The sequence below is a fragment of the Monodon monoceros genome, unplaced genomic scaffold, assembly GCF_005190385.1.
Source record: "Monodon monoceros isolate NGI ecotype Baffin Bay Population unplaced genomic scaffold, NGI_Narwhal_1 Super_Scaffold_20, whole genome shotgun sequence".
Lineage (NCBI taxonomy): Eukaryota > Metazoa > Chordata > Mammalia > Artiodactyla > Monodontidae > Monodon > Monodon monoceros.
The window spans coordinates 35949610-35974471 of NW_021703777.1; the positions used below are offsets into that span (position 1 = coordinate 35949610).

The 24862-nt window shown below is 36.5% G+C and overlaps 1 protein-coding gene across 12 annotated transcripts in view; it reads right to left on the reverse strand.

Moving 5' to 3' along the window:
- Window positions 1-24862, reverse strand: part of PTPN13 (protein tyrosine phosphatase non-receptor type 13) — a 234878-nt gene that overhangs the window by 79030 nt on the left and 130986 nt on the right. For 11 of the 12 annotated variants that reach the window (XR_003795550.1, XM_029234946.1, XM_029234944.1 and 8 more), the window contains 8 exons: window positions 18525-18747; window positions 14845-14919; window positions 14549-14723; window positions 12481-12634; window positions 11933-12071; window positions 10922-11074; window positions 7830-8012; window positions 5005-5167 (listed from right to left, as the gene is read on the reverse strand). Coding sequence is in view for 11 of the 12 variants with exons in the window: in XM_029234946.1 (XP_029090779.1) it covers window positions 5005-5167; window positions 7830-8012; window positions 10922-11074; window positions 11933-12071; window positions 12481-12634; window positions 14549-14723; window positions 14845-14919; window positions 18525-18747 (1265 nt within the window). In the remaining variant the exon portion in view is untranslated. The remainder of the gene's footprint in view (window positions 1-5004; window positions 5168-7829; window positions 8013-10921; window positions 11075-11932; window positions 12072-12480; window positions 12635-14548; window positions 14724-14844; window positions 14920-18524; window positions 18748-24862) is intronic. The other variant, XM_029234945.1, reaches the window with a different exon arrangement.

Consider the following 24862-nt stretch of genomic DNA (forward strand, 5'->3'; position numbering starts at 1 on the left):
GGGACACGGGTTCGTGCCCCGGTCTGGGAAGATCCCACATGCCGCGGAACGGCTAGGCCCGTGAGCCATGGCCGCTGGGCCTGCGCGTCCAGAGCCTATGCTCTGCAACGTACCGCAAAACAAACAAACAAAAACAAAACCCCCAAAACCCCAAACCCCCAAACGGAAACAAAAGCCTTTTATGGCCTATTTTATGTCATTTCATTACTGTGCCAATATCACCTCCCCACCTTCTAGACTTTTCCTGATTTAACTGAGGCCCAGGGGCCACAAGAGAACCTCACATTAGTTGTCTTTTTTGTTTCTGTTAATTAACATGATTAAGGAGCTGGGGTTCTCTTTATGCTTAAATTCCTTTCACTCCTAAATACATATCCAAAGTATTCTTTTAGGGGTCAAATTTAGAGATACCTTATAACAAATGATTGGCTATTCTGTTTTGTGAGAACAAATGTCATGTCAGTATTGGAACATTTGAGGCTATAAACGAAAGCACTGCATCACAGAATTTTGCCATCAAAATCCTTTCATGTATATAAAGGACCAGAAGCATAGAATTTCAAATGGTTTGGCTGTTCATGCATTAGTAATCCACATCACAAGGCACCCCAATTGGTCTCCCCATGGAAAGTACCAATACAGCTTGACCACTATGTAAAACAGCTGCGAAAACTTGTTTTTTAAAAAGAGAATGTCAAATGTTGCTGATTTAGATCTTAAGATTCTGTTTCATTTATCTTCTAATTCCTAGGGAGATTAATAATCAATATTTCATCTCAGGTGTAAACAGATAGGAAAACAATGCAGCTCTTTCATATTCATGCATCAGAATGAAGTTTAAATAAACATGTCTCTTGAGGACACAGGGAGGGAAGGGGAAGCTGGGAGAAGTGAGAGAGTAGCATTGACATACATACAGTACCAAATGTAAAATGGATGGCTGGTGGGAAGCTGCTGCATAGCACAGGGAGATCAGTTCAACACTCTGTGACGACCTAGAGGGGTGGGATAGGGAGGGTGGGAGGGAGGCTCAAGTGGGAGGGGATATGGGGATATATGTATACATATAGCTGATTCACTTTGTTGTACAGCAGAAACTAACACAACCCTGTAAAGCAATTATACTCCAATAAAGATATTAAAAAAAAAACATGTCTCGGGCTTCCCTGGTGGCGCAGTGGTTGGGAGTCCTCCTGCCGATGCAGGGGACACGGGTTCGTGCCCCGGTCTGGGAAGATCCCACATGCCACGGAGCGGCTGGGCCCGTGAGCCATGGCCGCTGGGCCTGCTCGTCCGGAGCCTGTGCTCCGCAACGGGAAGGGCCACAACAGTGAGAGGCCCGCGTACAGGAAAAAAAAAAAAAAAAGAAATAAGGAAATTTCCTATATAAATGTAAATGTCCTTACAAAAGGGGAAATTAAAAAAGAAAAACATGTCTCATCACCAGGAAAATTCAACATTCTTTCTCTGAAGTACAAGTGGACACCAAGTTAAAACATAACAATTAAAAAAAACCCTTTTGTTTTAAAATTCCCAGTATAATCTTTAGCTTCAAATAAGAGTTTTTATGAGAGCAGATAACATTAATTCTATTTTCTTTTACTTTGAGAGCAGACTTTATTCAAAGACGCAAAAACTGAGTCTTAAACAGATTCAACTACTGGGAAATGCCTCTATACCCAAAAGTTTTCTTCACCCTAAAGGAAAATGTAGACCAAACTGTGGCAGGCATAGGGACCACCAGTTCAGCTTAGGTTATATCTGTTTTGTAAACATACCAAGGATTATGCTAGTCAAATCCATTCATAGCTCATTCCTGGGTAGAATTTAAAGCATTGCACATATCCATGGAATGGAATAATAAACCACCCACTTATCTACTGTCCTACTGCCCTTCACCTGGAAAGGATTCCAACATGGACCACCAGGATGGGAAAGGACATTAGAATGAACCTACATCCTATTACTAATGTTTCAAATTTGAACTCAAAGTCTTTGTTAGTTCCACACTCAGTCTGCAATCCACACTGTGCTACTATTCAGTCTCTTGTACTTGTTTTGTATTTCCTTATATCATCAACTAAATTGTATGCTCTTTTGAGGAGAGAGGCTTCATTTATTTTTGTAACCCACAGCACCTAGCATGTAGCAAGTGCTCAGTAAATGATTATTAATCTTAATTCCATGCAAATTAGTTCTTTGGAAACTTATCAAATAGAAAGACTACTGGATTAGGAATTAAGAGATCACGTTCTAGTCTCCTTTGACTTCTAACTATGAGGTTAAGTGAGACACTCTTTTCTCTGAACCTGTTTCCTCATCAGTAAAATTTTGGACTTAATGGCCTCTAAGGTTCTTTCTATCACCCATATCCTATGACTCTAAAGAAGCAACATACACTTGTGACCCCATCAAACTCCAATAGATAACACCGGTTATTTTCACTTGTCTAGTACAGACAGTTAAATAGGCAGGTAGTTACTTCTAAGCTGCTTCCAAGCAGAAAATAATTCCTTTCGAGGCTTAACAAAATCAGGGAATAGATGTAGATAATACCATCTTAAAGTCCTTTTACATATGAATTTAAGGATACATAGTTGTGTTCTTAGGGGGAAAACTGAGATATGTAGAACATTCCCACTTCATGGGTGAAGAAAATGAGACCTCAAAACGTCAGTTCCTTTCCTAAGGTCATCCTACTACTACTAAAACTAGTGGTAGTCGTGGTAAAACAATGTTGATGATAAGAAGGATAATGAATATTTATTCAATACTTATTTTGTGCCGGCACTTTTACATGTATGAATTCATTTTGTCTTCACAATAACCTTATGATGTTGGTATTATCATTATGATAATCATTTTACCAGATGCGGAACTAAGGCAGAGAGTTTGAGTCGCCTGCCCACGGTTTCAGAGCTTGCAAGTAAGAGAGCGTGGTTTGAACACTGGCAGTCTTGCCCCACAGTTCATGTTCTTAACTACCACAATATATCATTGAAATGTTGAGGGCGGAAAGCTGGTTCATAGTTTTGTCTTCTGACTCTTCACTATAGCACCCTATACCACATCTACAATAATGTAACCTTCAATTTTTCAATTCTGACTTGAATAGAATATTAATCTAAGTAGGCATATCAATGACTCTCATAAGTTTATTTCACTATACTTTTTTAAAAAAATTTATTTATTTTATTTACTTATTTTTGGCTGCGCTGGGTCTTTGTTGCTGCGCGCAGGCTTTCTCTAGTTGCAGCGAGCGGGAGCTACTCTTCCTTGTGGTGCGCAGGCTTCTCATTGCAGTGGTTTCTCTCTCTCTTTTTTTTTTTTTAACATCTTCATTGGAGTATAATTGCTTTACAATGTTGTGCTAGTTTCTGCTTTATAACAAAGTGAATCAGTCATACCTATACATATATCCCCATCTCTCTTCCCTCTTGCGTCTCCCTCCCTCCCACCCTCCCTATCCCACACCTCTAGGTGGTCACAAAGCACCAAGCTGATCTCCCTGTGCTATGCGGCTGCTTCCCACTAGCTATCTATTTTACATTTGGTAGTGTATATATGTCCATGCCACTCTCTCACTTTGTCCCAGCTTACCCTTTCCCCTCCCCGTATCCTCAAGTCCATTCTCTAGTAGGTCTGCGTCTTTATTCCCATCTTGCCCCTAGGTTCTTCATGACCATTTTTTTGTTTTGTTTTTTAGATTCCATATATATGTGTTAGCATACGGTATTTGTTTTTCTCTTTCTGACTTACTTCATTCTGTATATTTCACTATACTTTGAAAATATATAAGAGCATACAAATTTTTTAGCAGAGCAAAGCAGGGAAAGAAAAGGAATAATGAGATTACAGCAACAGTTATATTGTAGCATGCATAAAATCACTACTGAGGAAAGCCTGTTAAAATGCAGATTCCAGGGACCCAATGTCCAAAGACTGTGATTCACTAAGTGTCACATAGGTTTCTAGAATCTTCATTTTTAATCAGTATACAGCCCCTACCATCTTGATTCTGAAAGGCTGAGAAACATTTATTCATAGGTTGCCATCACCCCAGTCTGATCCTACATGGGAAGTTTCGGATAAAGAATTCATAGGGCTCTGCTGCACAAAGTCATCAGTGCCATTACATTTAATTTTTTAATCAAATTCTTGATTAAAAAAGTGTTTCACTGAAGTCTATAAGAATTTAATATGCAGAACTAGACTTTCTACAACTTTAATCTCTACATGTGGTCTTGCAGAGTAAGCTTTAAATATTTCAGTTCTGATTGAGATTTTCTTCAGAGCTAAATTGGTTTCTTCTGTTGGTTCCTTTTCAAAAGGAACTGAAACCGCTCTCCTGAGCACTTATATTGGTACTATGGTTACTCACGTCAGTCTCAGAACAGGGACGTGACCAAGTAAAACTGAAATCTGTCACCCCCAAAACTGTTATGGTACCTGACTTCCCCATTCTGGGTGCAGAGTCCACCACCCTGTTTCCCATGTTCTTTCCCTTATCTGGAAAGCCCTTCCATTTATCGTCAACCTACTTAAGTATTTTTGTCCTGAAAGTTCCAATTCAAGTGCCACCACTCACATACTCTATCCTCTGATCTCCTTTTCCTCCTGTAGTGTATATCAGAGACTGTACAATATAACCTGTTATTGAAACCTTGACCCTCTATTGTGTATTACTGTTTCATGTTTGTTGGTCTTATCTCCCAGTGCGTAAGTTTACTACGGGTAGAGAATGTGTCTGAAACTTTTACAATATTTACATCAGCTAGCCTAACAATCAGCACAAAATAGTTCAATAGGTACTCCCTGACTGATGAGGGGTGCTGTTTTCAAAATAAACATGAAGTTGACATCTCAGCTTCATTTATGACACCTTTATGAACTTGACTTACATACCTTGTCATTTTCATCCTAAAAGTGGAAGTTCTTTTAAAGTTTGTGGCAAAAATCATGCATCTACCCTGGAGTCATCTGACACAGTTTGCTTCTCCTTACCGATATCCTGGGCATCTTGGTTGCTCTGTCTTGCTCTCATTTGCAGCTGGAACTTATGCTGGGAAGAGCAGAGGTGCAGCAGGTACTGGCATGTCTTACTGTTGTCTGTCTGGAAGGCGTGTTTTATTCCATCTGATGTATTCTGCAATGTGATTTTCTTTTTCTACAATATTAATCAAGGGTATTTAAAATTAGGATATTTTCCTATCACTTCATTGCATGACCAAATTTTAGAAACAATGAGTAAGTACAGATATTATTTTTACTTCACATTATTAGGCATGAATACTCATTGACCTATATCTAATATAAATATAGAAAAATATAACTCTGTATTATTAGAAATTTAGGAAATAAATGAAATTAATATTATTTGCCACTTTTAGAAACTGTAGCCTAAATCAGATTGTATAGACTGTATACCAGCCACCAGCAAGGGAAACAGTTTCCTTTAAAGATTACTGATATTTTGAGTTTACTGCAATGTTTACAAACACCAAAACTATTTGAAAAAGAAATTACAAGAAATATATGTTCTACAGTCTTAGATTAAAAGAAATGAAGTTCAACAAAAACTGATATTGATATGCAGTAATAAGCACTGTGATTCAGTCAAGAAAAATCTTGGTGGCATGAAGGCTGGGATGGAAAATGTGGGAAGTTAAGGAAAATGTTGGAATGCAGAAACACCGGATAACATAACTGCTGGGCTGAGAGATGAAACACATCAATATTTAGAGACAGTGATTCTTGCCAAATTCTGGGAAAGGAAAAGAATCATTAATCAGTTTGATCTCCCTGCTTCTTAAAAATGAATGTTTCATATGTAAGAGGACACCCCGAAATATTGCGACCTATGTGGTAAGGCTTGCAGTGATCCATATGCCTTAAAAGACTAGAATTCAACATGTCAGGGATCTAAGACTAATGTCTCTGGAGAATTGCTCAAGCCCAGCTAGATTCTACTGTAGCTCTTGGCCTCTCTACTGTACAAATTATTTCCTCTATATCATGTCCCTTGTCTTGCTGTCAAATGCAGAAATAGGCTCAGACAAGTCAAATTTCATAGACTCACAAAAGATATGATAACAGAGTATTACTCAAACTTCAATCATGCAGGTGCCATCTTCATAATTCCTGGTCTTAAAAACAAAATAAGACTATTAAATTCTTGCTAGATGTTGTTACCAATGAAATCTCGGGGACCCTGTTCTCTCTTTCTTTAGTAAAGGAAATCAGCAAGTATTAGAGAGGAGTTAAAGCTATAGTAGCACCAAGCTAGTATCCTGACTACCAGTAGCATTCCTAGTAACTCTGCAAATAGTTGGGGAATTTTTCTCCTAACAAACAGTGCATTTAACCACTATCAAGTAATTCCCAAGGATGTTGAACTCCACAGTCGTAAAGCTGTACAGGTTTGAAACAAATCATAAGGATAATTGATCCTAAGTGTTAACTGATGGACTGGACAAGAAATGTGCCTAAGGAAATTCAGTTGTAAGAGATGAGAAGGGCGAAGGGTAATTTATCCATCTCCCCAGAGGCCAGTGGAAGAAAAAAGGAGAGTTTAAAAAAGAGAACTCTGTGTTAGAGAAAGAACTACAGGATAAACAAGTTCTGTTAAAGACAGGAATAGTTTGCAGGGAAATGTGGGCTATTCTTTATTACTGGAGATCTTTAAAAATGAGCTAATCACAGCTAGTTCTATTTTTATTGCAGGGCTGATGTGATAGCTGGTAAATGACGGCTGAATGCTGGATGATTATTTGATTTGCTGCCCTTTTAAAACTGGTCCAAATTAGATTTGTATTTAATTCATCAAGGTTTCCTCTAGGCACTTGCTCTGCCAGCATTTTCATTGGGGAAGGTAAGTTAAACCTAGGTAATTTCCTGATCTTGACAATCTTGGGAAGATGAGGATGGTCTGGGATTTCCTGAGAGAATACATTATTATGTGGTAATCTTAGTGGTATCTCTGGGCTTCACGGGAAACCAACCAACTAACCCTCAGGTCTAGAAATGATTCCAAAGGTCTCTAGGTTGAAGATTATCCACAGTCAGTTGGGACTTTGATATTATAACCTTATAAATTTTGTTTGTTCTGGTGAAACCATATTTCAGCCCAAATATAAACTAAAGATGTCAGTAGTCCCTGAATACCATTAGGAAAACAAATACCTGAACAGATTTTTGATTTACCTCTGGGGTTTGATAATCACACTTCAATGTTCAGATTTTCCACCTACTTCCAAAATCAAAATATGCCTTTATAGTTCATTATCTTTCATAAACATGATTTTCTAAAAATTGCTTTCCTAACTTTATCTCCAGAGACTACACACTAAAACTTAAAACTGTAGAAAGTCCTGAGGCTAGTTCATAAAAGTCAGTAAATCTCTGGACCACTGAGATTCAAATACAGTTCTGTGAGGGACCTATTACTAAACTAGACAAAGTTCACTGGGGTTAAGATAATTATCAGTCTTAAATACATTAGCGGGTTTTCTCCATGTGAGAAGTATTAGTACCCTAGAATAAGTTCTGAATTAACAGAGAAGTCAACTTGGTTGTAATTTAACTAAAGTTAATTGAGCATATAACCAGCTAAGAATTCTTTTAAAAATCACCTTCTGAGAAAACCAAAACCAAAATCTCAATAATACTTCCCACAACTAAGAAAGAAGAGTTAAATAGTATTAAGACATATAAGCCCTACTAAATGCCAGGGTTTAAAGTTCGCTTAAGAAAAGTCAATTAATATGTTACATTTGAAATCGACAACACCAATTTAAATGTAGAATCAAGAGAGGTTAAAATGGACATACGGAAAAAGAAATTTTCTTGGTTTCCCTCCATGGAAAGCGAAGGACCAATGTGCGAACTCCATTGTGAACCTCAAACACAAGGACACCTTTAGAACAGACTCCAAGCAGTATTCCCGTTTGTGACTTTTTCTCAGGGTGCACCCGGTGAAAATGAACTCCATATTCTGTCAGTCTTTGGCAGACCTGTTGGAACAATACCATAACATAAAAATGCACCTTGGAAAAGGTGACTTAAAGATACAGAAGTTGTACCAATGTCGTTTAATATGGAAAGGACAGTCTCTTAAACAAATGTTGCTGGAACAACTGGATATTCGTATGCCAAGAAAATAAATCCTGACCCTTACTTTAGCCAATATATGAAAATTATCCCCAAAACGATAACAGACTTAAATACAGGAGCTAAAACTAGAAAGTTTAGAAAATATTTGACTGTGGGTTAGACAAAGATATCTTAGACGGGACATAAAAAGCAGGAACCACAGAAGGAAAAATTGGTAAACTGAAGCTTCATTAACATCAGAAACTTCTGCTCTTCAAAAGTCAATGCCAGGAAAAACAAAGGCAAGTCACAGACTGGGAGATAAGGAATCGTATCTAGAATACATAAAGAATATGTACTTCTCAGATACAAAATAACCAGATAGAAAAATGGGCAAAAGATTTTATTAGACACATCAACAAAGAAGACATACGAACAACAAATAAACACGAAAAGATGCTCAAAATAACAGTAATTAGGGAAATACAAATTAAAACTACAATCATAAACCACTGCTTACCTTATTTCAATAGCTAAAATGTAAAAAAAAGAAAACAAAACTAAACATACCAAGTGTTGTTAAGGGTGTAGAGCAACTGGAAATCCCATACATTACTGGTAGTACTGTAAAACTGTACAACCACTTGAGAACAATTTGGCAGTTCTGCAGAAGTAACACATACACTTACCACAGATCCCAGCAAACCTAATGGTAGGTATTTACTCAAGAAAAAGAAAAATCATATGTTCATGCAAAAATGTGTATTTGAGTGTTTAAAGCAGCTTTATATCCATCAACTAAAGAAAAAAAACAAATCGTTGCATATCTGTACAACAGAAAACTACTCAGCCATAATAAACAAACTACTATACACACCACACATGGGTGAATCTCAAAAGTATTATTCTAAGTGAAAAGAACCAGACACAGAAGACTATGCAATATATGATTCTTTAAATGAAATTCTGGAAAAGAATAAAATTATAGTGATAGAAAGCAGATCAATATTTGCCAGAGGTTAGGAATAGGGGGGAAGGGACTGAATGTAAAGGGACATGAGGGAAATTTTTGGTGTTGGAAGTGTGTTATATTTTTGGCAAACTTTTTATTTAAAGGGCTAGATAGGAAACATTTTCGGCTTTGTGGGTCATATGATCTCTGTTGTAACTACTTAACCCTGCTGTTGTAGTGTGAAAGCAGATACAGACAATAGGGAAACAAATGAGCATGGCCGAGTTCCAATAAAAGTTTACTTATAAAATAGGCAGACCACAGTTTGCTAACCCTTGTTCTTTATCATGGTTGTGGAAATGGTTGCTCAACTGTATATATATTTTCAAAACTCACTGAACTGAACATTTAACAGTGGTCAATTTTATTGTATGTAAATTATACCTCAATAAAGCAGATTTACAAAAAGATATAAAAGTTTTTCAGAGGCAATATAATATATAGCAGAAGGGTAACCTTGGAAGGGTATATTAATGAGATTTTAAAAAAAATTCTTAGGTTAGAAGAAAGATGCTCAAGCTGAAGAGAAAAGGAGTAACAGGATACATTATTAGAAGGAGAAGGGCAGCCTACTATGCATTAAGCACACTACTTATATGGGGAAAACTGAAGCTCAGAGAGGTTAAAGTACATTGTCCAAGTTTACCCAGCTGGTTGAAACAAGAATTCAAATGCAAGACTGTCTGAAAATCCCCATGCAAATTCTTTCTGCTGTGTTAATCTGTCTTCTACCTTTATTAATAAAAATATAACATGATATTTACTTCCTACAAGTATAAACATGTAATAACCGAGGAAAAAAATAAGTACATAAGGTAATGTCTTTAAAAGTAGAGTCAACTTAAAACAAACCACCCTGCCTTTCTTACCATAAATCCTAGATTAAAGGTGGTATAAGTCTGTGAATGAAACCCCTTTATAGATATTTGTAGGGTTGGGAAACTTGGCTCCCTTCCCTTATTATGGAGCAGCAAATCTAAGGCATGCTGTTACATCCTGGGGAGCTACAAGAGGAAAATATTCTTTTCTTTTCTTTTCTTTTTTTGTCGGCCATGCCACAGGGCATATGGGATCTTAGTTCCCTGACCGGAATCGAACCTGCACGTCCTGCAGTGGAAGCAGGGGGTCTTAACCACTGGACCACTGGGGAAGTCCCCCCAAGAGGGGAATACTCTGAATTTTCTCTTCTCAATAGAATATTATCATATATTTGCTGTTCACACTGGAAGTTTGCATAGTACTGTCTTTTCTAATCATAAATGCACTGTTATTCATCTGAGGTCTTATAGGAACATGGTGGCAGAACTGAAACTATAAATCAATTTTTCTAACTCCCTTCCCCCGTGTGAATTAGTTGGCATTAATGGAAAGACTATTTTTAGAAGATATAATTGAATCTTAAGCTTTTTAAGAAAAAACAAAGCAAAACAACTCTAGAATTAGTTTCAACTTGCTTTTCTTATCCAGAGAGTCACAAAATCCAATTGTTTCTTCTTTATAATATATCTTGATTTTGAGAGTATGAAATAGGATAAAAGCATATAATCCATAGCCAGATAGATACGGGTTCAAATCATAGTTTTGCTCCACATATCAGCCACTGACTTTGGGAACATTACATTTCCTCTCTGAGCCTCAGTTCCCTCTTTTACAAAATGAGAATTAAAATACCATGGTTTTAGTCAGGAATAAATGAGCTGAGATAAAGCATATAGCAACAGTTATTGGCACCTGAGCTTTTAGATGTATGTCTTCCAACACTTCTTCCTTACTTTGAAAAAGATGCAAAGTTTATCATTTGTAATCTTGCATGCTTACCTTTAAAAATTCTAACTCTGTCTCTTTTTCAGAAGCTCCCATATAGGTATTATGCAATTTCGGTAACTCTTCTTTAATATAGGATAAATCAAGTTTCTCCATCACTCTGGGAGGTAAATAATGCTCCAGTCTAAAATAAGACACACCGTGAACCTAAAAGGAGAGTGTTTGTGTAAGAAATTCTGTTTGCCCTCTTCCTCTTATCTTAAAGTTCTTGCCTCAACAAGAGATAAGGTACTCCTATTTATACTTCTCTCTGAGGAATGAGTTTTAGAGAAAGTGCATCTGTCTTTCTCTTTTTATTCAGTGAAGTAGAATGACTGAACTTATCAGCAAGCTTGAGGAGAGACTGACAATCAAAGGCCAAATGTCACTACAGTTAAGGATTAATGTTGTGAAGGATGCCGCTTGAGTGGCATAATCTCTTCTTGCTCCCTGCTTCCTCTTAGGTCCACTTGTATTCAGGTGCATTTGGCCTTGAACATGTGCTCTCCATATAGTGAGCTCTGCTGGGTTCTCAGCCTATCACTGCATGGATCCACGTGGAAGATGGAAGACCCCTTTGATCCGGATTTGGCTGGTAACCCTTATGTCTAGTATCTGTTAGTTAGAAATAGGGAGAAGGAAAGGTAAGTGCTAGATATCCCAAAACTCTGAAACAGGGTAATTTTTAAACAGAAAAAAAAAGAAAGGAAGGAAGGAAGGGAAGGAGGGAGGAAGAGGGAGGGGGAGAGAGAGAAAGAGAGAGAGAAGAAAGAAAGAAAGAAAGAAAGAAAGAAAGAAAGGAAAGAAAGAAAGAAAGAAAGAAAGAAAGAAAGAAAGAGAAATCCCACACTGCATGATTTGAAATAACCAATATACACGGGGAACTCAGTCATTCTGAGGCACCAAACTAGCCTCAAAAATCTCCAGATATAAACAGCAAATGCCTCAACCAGGTTTAGTCTTTAACCATGCCGAGGATAAGAACACCAATGCAAAATTTGTCCTGGAGAAAAAAATAAATCCTACCTCTGGTTGATAATCTCCATACTCAGCTTGTAGAGCCAAGGATGCTAGTAATAAAGAAGTCTCATCATCACAGTGCATCCTCTCCTCCAAGATATCTTTTCGCAGCTGAAGATAATACTGATGACAGGTCAGAGTATGTCTGGGAAAACAAACACATACACAAAACATCTAGGTTTTTGATCTTGAATCTTGGGGTGATTTTTTTTATTGGCATATAAGTTTAGTTGCCCAGATGGCTTATGATTAAGCATAAGAAATTAATAAACTATATTGAAGGAAATACTTCTTTTATGATAAAGAAGACTTTATTATTGATCAGAATAAAATAATTCAGAATAAACTAATAAGCAGTGATAAATAAGACTTTATCATTGATCAGAATAAAATAATATCATTGATCAGAATTCAATAATTCAATAATAAAATAATTATTTCAATAATTATTTCAATAATTATTTGAAATAATTCAGAATAAAATAAATCAGTAAACTAAAGGGTCAAAACACCAGGGGCCAAAAAGAGAAACACAGAAACTCTTGTGTACTCACTGTATTAGACTAACATCATCCATGAAAAATTTAATTCGAAAAAACAAAGTAAAATTAACAGAGGCTTTGCTCTTTTTCTTTGGTTCTTCTTTCCATCCCTCTGGGGCCACTTTGGTTAATTTTAGATCAGGATCAACAAAGAAATATTCATTATCTAGAACAGAATGAGAAATATTCAGATAAAATAAAAATACTTTCATGTTTTCTTTTAATTTCTTCATTTTTTGGTCAGACTTACACAAAACAGTTTTATACCAGAATAAAACAGGATTGTTAAGAAGTATGACAGGGAATTCTGAGGCACTGCATATGGATGGGAGGCAGTATGGCTCAGTCTTTTATAAATGAGAGCTCTGAAGACAGACAGATGTGGATTCAACTCCTAGCCACATCATTTACTACCTGTGTGATACTGAATAAATTATGTAACCTATCTAGACATCAATTTTCTTGTCTGTAAAATCAGGATAGTGCTAATTGCTACTTTTCAGGGTTGTTGTAGAGATCAAATGACATAATGGTTATAGAATATTTGGTAGTTTAAAGCATGTGGCACATGGTAAGCATTCAATAAATATTAGCTCTATTTATTATAGTTGAGCTACCATTGAAACCTAGAAGGAACAATAATCATTTTATTTTTAGTTTTAATGCATCGTTTAATTCTTGATTCTCTCCAAATAAAAGATTAGTCAGTAAGATCTGACTTATCCAGAATGTTTAAGAAATTAGATACAAAATTAGATACAAACTTCTGACTAATTGAATATTTTTATACAGATAGTATTACATGATTAGTCTAAAACTGTAATTAGTAAAGTGATCGAACATCAATAGGCACTAATCGAATATTTATTGGATGACTCTACAAAATGAATTGTGAGTGTTTAAGGAACAAGAATTCAATAAACTAAGTTGAAAGACATATTTCTTGTATGACAAAGATGGTGTTATCCTGATCTTGCAGGGTTTCAGGGTGATTTGATCCTTCAATTATAATTTATTGTACTTTGTTGTCAAAGCTTTTTAAGTTAAATTTTGAGGTAAACAGGAATCTGAAATATTGAAGAGTAATTTATAAATATAGTAATATTAAAGAAATATTTACTTAAACCCAGATCCAAAGGGTTTCTTTTTGTAAAAAAAAAAAAAAAACTAATTCTTTTTTTAAAAATGTATTTATATTTTATTTATTTTTATTTTTGGCTGCATTGGGTCTTTGTTGCTGCGTGTGGGCTTTCTCTAGTTGCTGCAAGCAGGGGTTACTCTTCGATGCGGTGCATGGGCCTCTCATTGCGGTGGCTTTTTTTGTTGCAGAGCATGGGCTCTAGGCACATGGGCTTCAGTAGTTGTGGTGCACGGGCTGTAGAGCACAGCCTCGGTAGTTGTGGTGCACGGACTTAGCTGCTCTGCTGCATGTGGGATCTCCCAGACCAGGGCTCAAGCCCATGTCCCCTGCACTGGCAGGAGGATTCTTAACCTCTGTGCCACCAGGGAAGTCCCCAAGGGGTTTCTTATTGCTATGACAATTCTAATTGATAAACAGCAGCAGTTTCTACTGAATCTGTGTTCTGAGACCCCCATGGTTGTGAACGTCACAGGTCAGTGGATGTAATGCTTAAAAAATGTGAAATGACTTATTTTCCGTCATCAACTGACAACATTTAGGAAGACACTGTTTCTAGGATAGTAAGCTGAAGAAGTTGATATGGAGATTCAGAAATAGGGTCCTGTTATATATTCAAACTCATATTAGCAGAATACTAATTTCTAGAGTACATATGTAGGCAAAATTATGGTCCCCAAAATATAACAATTAAAATCTATGTTTATATAGTCAATGCCAGAGAAAAATCTTCATGATCAGGTACAGAAGATGCTAAAAAGACACGGCTATTAAAACAATGTACCTAGTTAGGAAAAGGAAGGGAGTTCCTAACTCCTACTTCTCAATGCTGACATATCCATGTAGTTAATATTTCCCAAAAGAAGGTTAGGCAGAACAGATATAGGAAGTCGTTGTTGCCAAGTTTCCATACTATACCCTGAATTTAAAATGCCTTGGTACCTTTGAGGGTAGCTAAAGCAAACAAATGATGTTCCACTAAGCCAATATGGGCCACAAGCATATCAAACACATCTTTACATATAGTTTTGGTATCACAAGTCAGTTCCAGTTTCTGTCCACTCAGAAGCATTATGTTTACTTTTCTTCGGTTATCCTCATTCTTCCCTTTCTTGGTCTACAATTGAAAAAAATGAATGGAAGTTATCAATGTAAACATTATAAGAATTTTACTGTTTTAAAAAAATCATTACTAAAATTATTTTCTAAAAGTGACACCAAGTGGTTTTATTACTTACAAGGATAGACCGCGGCAAATCCAAAGATATAAATGGTTCAATCGTCATTTTCACAAACTCAGGGCCAAAGAAATTCTGTGAATCACAGAAGTAGAATCAATAGTTTTTATCATTTATTCTAGCTCTTTCCTTGAAAGGAAAATAATGTAATAATAATAATAGTAATAATAATAATAAACAACTACATGTAAGGCCACCATATCAGAACTAGTAATCTGAAACAAATGTAAAAACTTTCGATAAAGAAGTATGGTGGAATTTGCCAAGAGCGGGAATGGAATATGCCTTACACTAAGTGTGAATAGAAGTTCTATCAGCTTCATTTTCTACCAGCAACATAAAATATAAAGCCTGGCTTTATATTGTTTTACGTAAATAAAGGTTTTCATTTTTTGGACTCCAGGTAGACTCAAACTCCCCCCCAAAAAAATAGCAGTCTCAATTACTGAAGTAATATAGAGTTGTCAAGTTCACATAAGGATTTGGTTTAATAATGCTAATGTGTAAAGTTATTGAACAGAATTTCATTATTTCAGAGAATGATATTCAATTTGCCCTAAAACAAGTCTTAGTTATTGGACAACATCTATTTTGATATTACAAAAGACACATCCATCTGTAATCAAGTTCTGGGAATCCGGTACTTTTTTGTTCTAATTAGTGACAACTAGGGATATTATAAGTATCACAGTCTCTGCTCCCTATTGCTGCTTCTAGTAAGAAAATAATATCTCAGGAGCTGGGGAGAGTAGAGTCCACATTCTGCATTTACTTCTTTTCAATCTACTCTTTCCCTTTATGTCTTGTATATCCAGGGTTTTCTGCCTAGAGGGGAGAATTGGTTGAAGAGATAACTTAAAACAAGTTATATTCCAGGAGGGAGCAGCATTCAGAATAGATGGAAAAATTATGTCCAAATGGGCAAAAGGTAGAATGAACACAGGGCTAATTTTTAGGCCAAAGGCAGGTGGTGTGTGCGGGGGGGCGTGCTTTCGTGCATGCATGTGTTTGAACTAATGGGGGGTTACTGGAGTTTTATTTTTGTTGGTTTCTTCTTTGCATTTCACTGTACAGTTCATTTGATTGCTTGATGTGGGAATTCTATCCAACAGCCAGGTGTGGAACATGTGACAGGTACCATTTAAGTAAAAGTTTAACAGTAAGCATTTGTTAATACTCAACGAACCAGTAGGACACATTTTAAATGAGAATAGAAACAGAGTAGAAGAAATGATAATAGTCTGCCATGGAAAACACAGAATTTGATACAGATCAAATGAGGCAATAGAGTATGAACATTAAAAATTTGTCTGCATCAAAAATAATACAGAAAAAAAAAAAGAACTAAAAACTTATGTTTGGGGAAATAACATTAGTTCAACTGTGAAATTGTTCCTCCTAATACTAGTACTATTTTCAGCCTCAAAAATATAGCCTTCCTACTCTTTTTATTTTATTTACTTATTTATTTATTTGGCTGCACTGCACAGCTCTCAGGATCTTAGTTCCTCCACTAGGGATCAAACCTGGGCCCCCTGCAGTAGAAGCGCGGAGTCCCAACCACTGGACCTCCAGGGAATTCCCCCTTCCTGCTCTTTTTTTTTTTTTTTTTTTTTTTTTTTAGAGAAAACACTGTGTGGTCCTTCAACGACCAACAGTTCAAATTCTCTAGTCATTGATATAGCACGTCTCTGATGAGGAAAGCACACACTGACTGACTGAAAGGAAACACAGGTTTTTAGTGAGATGACACATAACAGTGGCATACTATAAAGGTAAAAACTCTCTAATGAGCCAAAGTTCTGCATTAGCTCTCTGAAACTATGATTTTAGAAAACAATGTGCATATATGGTGCCTTTTATGCTTTATGTGGGCCTTTAATCACTGGAAGCCTATGCTATCCTGCCTATTGCTTAATTTTGACAAATGTATTGGTTATAATGATAAATTGATGAAGCCTTATTGAATTTCTTCCCTTCGGCTTGAAATAAATTCAGTTGTATTTCACTGGAATCTAATAACTTTAAAATTAGACACTGTCTGGGCTTCCCTGGTGGCGCAGTGGTTGAGAGTCCGCCTGCCGATGCAGGGGACACGGGTTCGTGCCCTGGTCCGGGAAGATCCCACATGCCATGGAGCGGCTAGGCCCGTGAGCCATGGCTGCTGAGCCTGCGTGTCCAGAGCCTGTGCTCCACAATGGGAGAGGCCACAATAGTGAGAGGCTCGCATACCGCAAAAAAAAAAAAAACCAAAAAATTAGACACTGTCTTATAAATTACAACCCAATTCCACATTTTAAAAATTAGCATAATGAGACACAAAGTGGTTTAAAAATGTACATAAAGACATATTATTAGAAATTGAATTATTCGAAACTGAATCCAAGTCTTCTAATTTGTAGTTCAGTGTAATTTTCACCATACAATACTGTTTCTTCTCCTTAGAAGACTATGAGGAAAATTTGAATTCTATCAATTTCAGGGTATACAAATATGCTTTTAGGAAGATTCTTTGAAATAAGCAAGAAAACCCAAAACAGAATAAGATAATATACTTTCTTAGTGTAGGACTAAAAAGAAAAAAATCATTCTAGATTTTATCACTTTCCTAACATTTATTTTGCTTTTGAAGAATTATTTGTAAAGGAACAATACAAATGAGATACTGCCTCATCTATCAAATTGGTTATAATAATAAAAAAAAGAATGATAATATCAGAGTCGGTAAGAATATGGTGAAAACAGACATGATCAGAGGAAACATAAATTGGAAGAAACTTTTAAAGGGCAATTTGACCATATGTATAAAATATCTTAAAAGGTATTTGCCTTTGACTTGGCTATTCTACTTGGAGGAAGTTATCTGCAAAGATTTAGCTATAAGGATGTTCTATAGCAATTACAAATTAGAAACATTTTAAATGTCCAATAGCTGGAAACTGATTAAATAAATTATGGTACACAGTACGTTCACATAATGGAGTACTTTACAGCCCTTAACGATAGTATTATAAAAGTTGTAGAATGTTCATGATATTTTATGAGAAAAGACTACGTTCATTTTGAGCTTATGCTTATAAAAATATAGAGGATATATATTGAAAGAAAAATAAAGCAACTAAACACATAAAAGAAAATTTCCCCACAGACACAAGATTTGTTCTTTCTTATCTTTGGATATTGTAATATGAAGATATAATGCTTGGAGATAATGCAGTCATCCTTTAACTATAAAGAGAATTACTGTCAAAATTCTGAGAATGGCAGAGCAGAAAGATGGAATGCGCTTGATAGCATTCTTGAGCTTCTGAACCACCTCTGAACTCTCTATCTCTGATATTCTTGGTTTGTGGGATAAAAAATTTCTTAATATTAAAAAATAATCCCCCACAATACTGAATAAAGCCAGTTGACTTTAGGTTCATGAATATATTTTTAAAATATACAGTTAAGATACTCTAACTCCATCTAATGTTTTTTTAAAAATGAAATCATGAAAACAGCTAAATATTTATTTTAGTATCAACCAACAAGATATTTAACACCAATGGAAACTAATATGAGATTTCAATTTTAACTACAGGCAACCTATAGGATACCTATAGAATTTTTTAAAGTATTTTGTATAACATTTCCCTGTGAGGCCAAGTTTAGGTGCAGTAACCTGAGAATCAACTTACTCTTAGCTTTCTTTGGGTCATGGCTGTTTCTAGGGCCATTTCTCTTAAGGGATCCCTGGTGATGTCAAGCATGGAAGCTTTGAGTGTGTCTCCTGGATACAGGTTCAGTCGAGACTGTCTAAGGGCCATTCTGGCTTGCAGCTGCATCATTTCTTCTTCTTGCCGTTTTAGCATAATCTCTTGATTAATTAAGTTGCCTTCAAGGGGTGTTTCATATTGTCTGCTATATAGAAGAGAAAAGTAAGGGTTGGGAAGAAAACAATTACTTTAAGTCTAAACAATAAAAAGTCATGTTAAGTAAGGTATCAAGAATGTAAACGAACTTTATTTTTTCATTTCAGAAGAACCATTGCAGTAATATTTCAGTCCTATTTTTAATATATTAATATAGTATGGTGTCCCACTTGTAGGTAGATCTACATCCTTCACCTCTTCTCTTAACATCCCAGCATCTTCTGAAAACTGCTTCCCCTGCAGTTCTCTCAGATCGGGGCTGTTTTATTCTCATAATCTTGCACCAGTGGGCCGGGACATGCGATAGAGATTCCCCGTGATTTTTATTTCAGCTTCCAGATCATTACTGACCCGTCCTCCAAGAGCCCCCAGCTTCTCTGAAGTACATGCTATGAACTCACACCATCCACTGCTCTGTTTTGCTCTAGACATTGTCCTGTGGTCAACTCCCCCTTATTCATGAAAGATTTAAGTGGCTGACTCAGCGGTCTTCACCACTACTGCTGTCATCATTCGTGGTGGTGTGACAGAGATCGAAGAGTGCTCCAACACCCTGGCCTCCTCCACCTCAGCCGGCAATCTACACCCATGGTTATGCTGGCTATTACCAATAACTGCACCACTTCTAAAATTTCCTGTTTCTATCTTTCAATACCCTCTCTATCTAATCTCCTTATTTTTTCTAGCTTACTTCCTCATATACTCCCCTTCAAATAATTCACCAACTCTATCAGGAATTGTAGTCCATTGACTCTACCACTTTCTATTAACCCTCTCTTGCCCTTACACTGCTTGAATTCTAAGGCCCATCATTAAAATCATTCTTTTGCATTCAACCTCAACTCTCATGAAACTGCAGAACCATGCTGACTGATCTCAGTGGGTTCTTAGTACTGCCTGGTGATTAATTTTCTTAGAGAACTATTTCATATTTTCTTCCTTGTCTTTTCTTTTCAAAACTCCAGTACTTTCTCCCTCGTCTCCTCTCAACTGATGAATTTTCCTCAGTTTTCTTGGTGAAATAAGGAGCAATCAGGAAGTAACTTCCTTATCCTTCTACCACTGGACTTTCTAAATCTACATCCGTATGTTCTGCTGTCTTTTTCTGTTACAACGGATGGATCTCCTGCACACTTATACAGGCGTCAAACCTCTACCGTGCATGGGATTCCAGACCTCTCCCCCACCCAAAGACTTCGCTCCTGCAATTACCCTCTCACATGCATCACTAGCCTCATGCACTAGGTTATTCTCATTAGCATACAAACATGCTGTACTATTTTCTACTTAGAACAAAAAAACCCTCCTTTGGTTCCACATCCCCTTTCAGATTCTGTCTCATTTTTCTGCTGTCTTTTAGAGTAAATTTCTTCAAAACTGTCCTTTAAATTTTATCTCCATTTCATCTCCCACTCTCTCTTGGACTCAGACCAATAGTTTGAGTCCTTACCATTTCACCAAAACTAGTCACAAAAATGACTACCTTCTGTGTTACCAAAGCCAAAGGATAATTCTTAGTTTGCATCTTACTTGACCTCTAAGCATCATATAACATACAGCTGCTTAATCATTCCTCTTCTTAAACATCTGACTTCTGGGAAACCATGCTCTTTTTATTTTCCTTCTACTTCACTGGCTCCTCCCTCTCAGTCTCTTTTGCTGGATCCTCCTTCATTTCTAATCTCTTAATGTTAGACTGCAACAGTGCTCAGACCTCCAGAGTTTTCTAGTCTCCACAGTCTTCGTACCTACCTGATCTCATGTAGTCACCTAGTCTTAATTATCTTATATTCCCATAACTCCAGGCTCTCCCCTGAATTCTAATTCTACTCACCTGCCTAAGTGAGTGTTCTACTTGGATGTTAACATGCATCTTTAACCTAACATGTCTAAAACCAAATTCTTGATACTTTTTCCTTACGTGCAACCTTCTCTCAATCACTCACTGGTTGCTTAGGACACAACTTGGAGTCATTCTTGATTCCTCTTACAAATCCCACATCTGAATGACCAGCAAATCCTGCAGGGCACAACCTTGAAGAAATCTGTATTTGAATCTTCTTTACCACTAGCAACCTAATCTGTGCTGTATGCAGCTCAAATGGAGTACTGTAATTGCCTCCTAACTGGTCTTTTACTCCTGCAAACTGTTCTTCACAGAACAGATCAATTCCATTAAAATGTAAATTAGATCATGGCTCTCTATGCTCTCAACCATCCAATGGCTTCCCATTACACTTAGAATAACATCTGAAGTGCTCACCTTAGCTTTTGAGGTCTGATATGATTTGGGTCCTGGTTACCATCCACTCTGCCCTTCACTCATTCTGCTGCCTTCTGTGTTATGCTGCCCTTCCTGCTATTCCCCTAACATGGACATATCTCCCCTACCTCAGGGCCTCTGCTCTTGCTGTTCCTTTTGTCTGGAACTCTCTTCCCCCTGATATCTGCATGTTTTACTTCCTTGTTGCAAATAGTTTTCTTTTCATATGTCGCTCCTTGGGAGAGGCCTCCTCTGATCACCCTACCCTATGAAAACTAGAATTTGGACATCACACACCTGTAGTTTCTAACCCTTTAGCCTGATTTATTTTTCTTCCAAGCACCATCACATTCTGATGGTGCATTACTTACTTGTTTTTTCAGTGGTTTACTGGCTATCCCTCAGCACTAGAAAATCTCTTTAGGGACTTCTTGATCTTGTTCATGACTCCATCTCCAGTACCTATAAGTACCCAGTACATGGCAGGTACTCAATAATCATTTGTTGTGCAAATGATTGAACATGATTTTATGGCTCACTCTCACTTAATGGGGTCAAGGAAAATGGTAAGAATTTGAATCTTTACATTTTAACTCACACCTGTCATTTTCATCAAATATATTAGCCTTCTTGTTCAAATTATTTTATACCAGGGCTACAAACAGGTAGCAAAAAATGACTGATCATCACTTTATCTGGCCCAACACAATATCTGGTAGAAATTCCTATAAAGACTGAAATGTTTGAGAGGCAAAAAACAAACAAACTAAACAGACAAAACAAACGAACAGGGACTTCCTTGGTGGCGCAGTGGTTAAGAATTCCCCTGCCAATGCAGGGGACACAGGTTCGAGCTCTGGTCCGGGAAGATCCCACACGCTGCAGAACTAGGCCCATGCACCAAAACTACTGAGCCTGCGCTCTAGAGCCTGTGCTCCACAACAAGAGAAGCCACTGCAATGAGAAGCCCACGCACCACAAGGAAGAGTAGCCACCGCTCACTGCAACTAGAGAAAGCCTGCGTGCAGCAATGAAGACCCAATGAAGGAAGGAAGGAAGGGAGGGAAGGAGGGAGCGAGGAAGGAAGGAAGGAAGGAAGGAAGGAAGGAAGGAAGGAAGGAAAGAAAAAGAAAAACGAACAAAAAACTCAGAAAACCTAGATGATTTAGGAATGAATAAATAGGTTCTTTTGAGACAGAAAAAATGGTTACATCATTAAGCAGATAGGCACAGAAGCAGTGGGAATTGCACTATGTATAAATTGTACTTCAAAAGTTAACACAGAAAAAAAACTTAGAGTTGCTCTTTGGAAAACAGCTTTGAATATCTTTTTTGGTCACTGAAAGACACTTTTGATAGCTCAAAATCCAAAAATTACTCATTCTTCTGGATCTGACTCATAATTTCCTGTTAATCTCCCCCCACCCACTATGATACAAATCAATAGCACTGTCTCGATCTGTTTTTCCATTTCATTCTAGCTAAAGAAATGGAAATTTTATAAAGAAGCAGGCAACATGTCTAAATACAGAACTATTAATAGATCTCACAAATATGTGACCTAAAGAACAAACAGAACCTCCCGATTAAGTACCAGCATGTTAAGGATATTATCAGAAGCCTTTGTACACATACAGAAAACTCTGCACTTGAATAAGGAATCTAGACAATATTTTAGTTAATGTGTTTTTCCTTGTGCAGAAAGAAGAGATGGGGTACTCTAAAAGAAGTAGAGTTTAGCACCTTACATTAAATGTAATAAATACACAGACCTGACAATCTACTTCTCCTTGAAATATTTTTTTTTCACCTATAACTTTATCTAATACAGATGCTATGAACACTATGTTGTGTTTTTTACCCTCTTAAAATGTGAAATAAAAGGTAGCTTATCACTAAATTACGATTTGATGAGCTAAGGCCTCGATGTTAATGTTTCCTAAAATTAAACTGGAAACAGTCAAAACTAAGATTCTTTTATAATGCCGACGCTTTTAGGTACCTTATCAAGAAAATTGAAATAAGACTCACAAAATGGTTCAATTTTGTTTGGAGGAATATGTATTTTAAATAACTAGCAAACTGACTATAAAATCAATCAATCAGATTGGGAGTTTGGGATTGACATGCACTCACTGCTATATTTAAAATGGATAACCAACAAGGACCTACTGTAAAGAAAAAAACAGAAAAAAAAAATCAATCAACACATAATCCCAACAATTCTTCCAGTTGTTATCTTTACTCCTATTTCTGATTAAGTTAAAAGGGCATCATATTAACTATTTATAAGTTTTCTTCAAATTACATATATAGAGAAGAGTGACTTCCTCAATTCAACACAGAGCTTAGTGCAATTCAACATTTGCTTCACATGGCTGGTCATCCCAAAACAGTTTTGCTTCTTTAACAAAATTATGTAATATCAAGCATAGATCTGTCTTTGTCTCTTACCTCTTTGGTCAAAATTACCAAAATAGTAATCACAAATACTATTACCACAATGGGGTCATAAAAATAGAAAATGCTATTATGCAAAGATCATACCGCTTTAGGTAAATGAATACTTATTAGAGCTTTCTTCAAAGAAAGTATCATAGACTATTTTTTTTTAAGATTTTTTTTTTTGATGTGGACCATTTTTAAAGTCTTTATTGAATTTGTTACAATGTTGCTTCGATTTTATGTTTATGTTTATGTTATGGAGGTTTTCTGGCCTCCAGGCATGTGGGATCTTAGCTCCCCAACCAGGGATTGAACCTGTACCCACTGTGTTGGAAGGCGAAGTCTTAACCATTGGACTGCCAGGGAAGTCCCTCATAGACTATTTTAAAAGGAACAAGAGGGAAGAGAAAAACACACAAGTTTCATAAAAACTGGAATATTAAGGAATAATTTTAGTGCAATGTAATTACTTGGAGTCTAAACCCTGGACAAATTGTCTGCTTTAATCACATGGCTAGGGTTACCTGGTCTATTAATAGTTTACAGGTATGAAACAGTGTCTGCCAGAATTAATCAACTAAGGGGCAAGTTTTTGTTAATTTTCAAATGATTCTTTTGTGTATAATGGCACTTGAACTAAATGAACTGATATCAAATTTAAGAGGATTCCTGTCGTTTGGGAGTAAATTTGGAAGCAACCTCTTTTTCTCTAATATCACATTATGAATTTCAAATTAATGCTTAACATTAATAACATGCTTCTGTTCATGTAAGGAACCTGTACACACCTGCAAAAGATACACATTAATATATTCACTACTGATTTGACACTCTTCAGTTCAAACAAAGTAAATCAATCCATGCCTATAATACCACCATTCTAACCCTAGCACAAGAATAATACACACCTTATAAGAAACCTGAGTATTTCAGTATGAAAATGAACTCTAAACAGCCCGAAGTGGGCTTTAAAAAATACAAGATGACCTCTTTTAAGCCAGGAAAGATGTAGTGAAAAATTAACTTTTTACATAATAGGTTATTCAGTAGTAACCTATTAATTATTCATTCAACAAATAATACTCACTGAAAGCCTGCTTGTTGAGCCCATTCAACCTCGAAAGAAGTATTATTCTCTTAGAAATCAAAGTTTACTATCTTCTCACAGATGTTTAATGCCGTGCCTTCAGAACTTCCTTACTGTTAATAAGTTATTTTATATTCACGTTAATTTAAAAATCAAGCACAAACTATAAATAATCAGGGCCAATTCTAATTTTAAAAGATTCCAATAACTCAAACTACTGTAACATCTTTTACATAATTGAATGAATTTGCAAGAACTTAAAGAGGAGGAAAAGGAAAAGGAAAATGGAGAAAACAGAGGAAAAAGAAT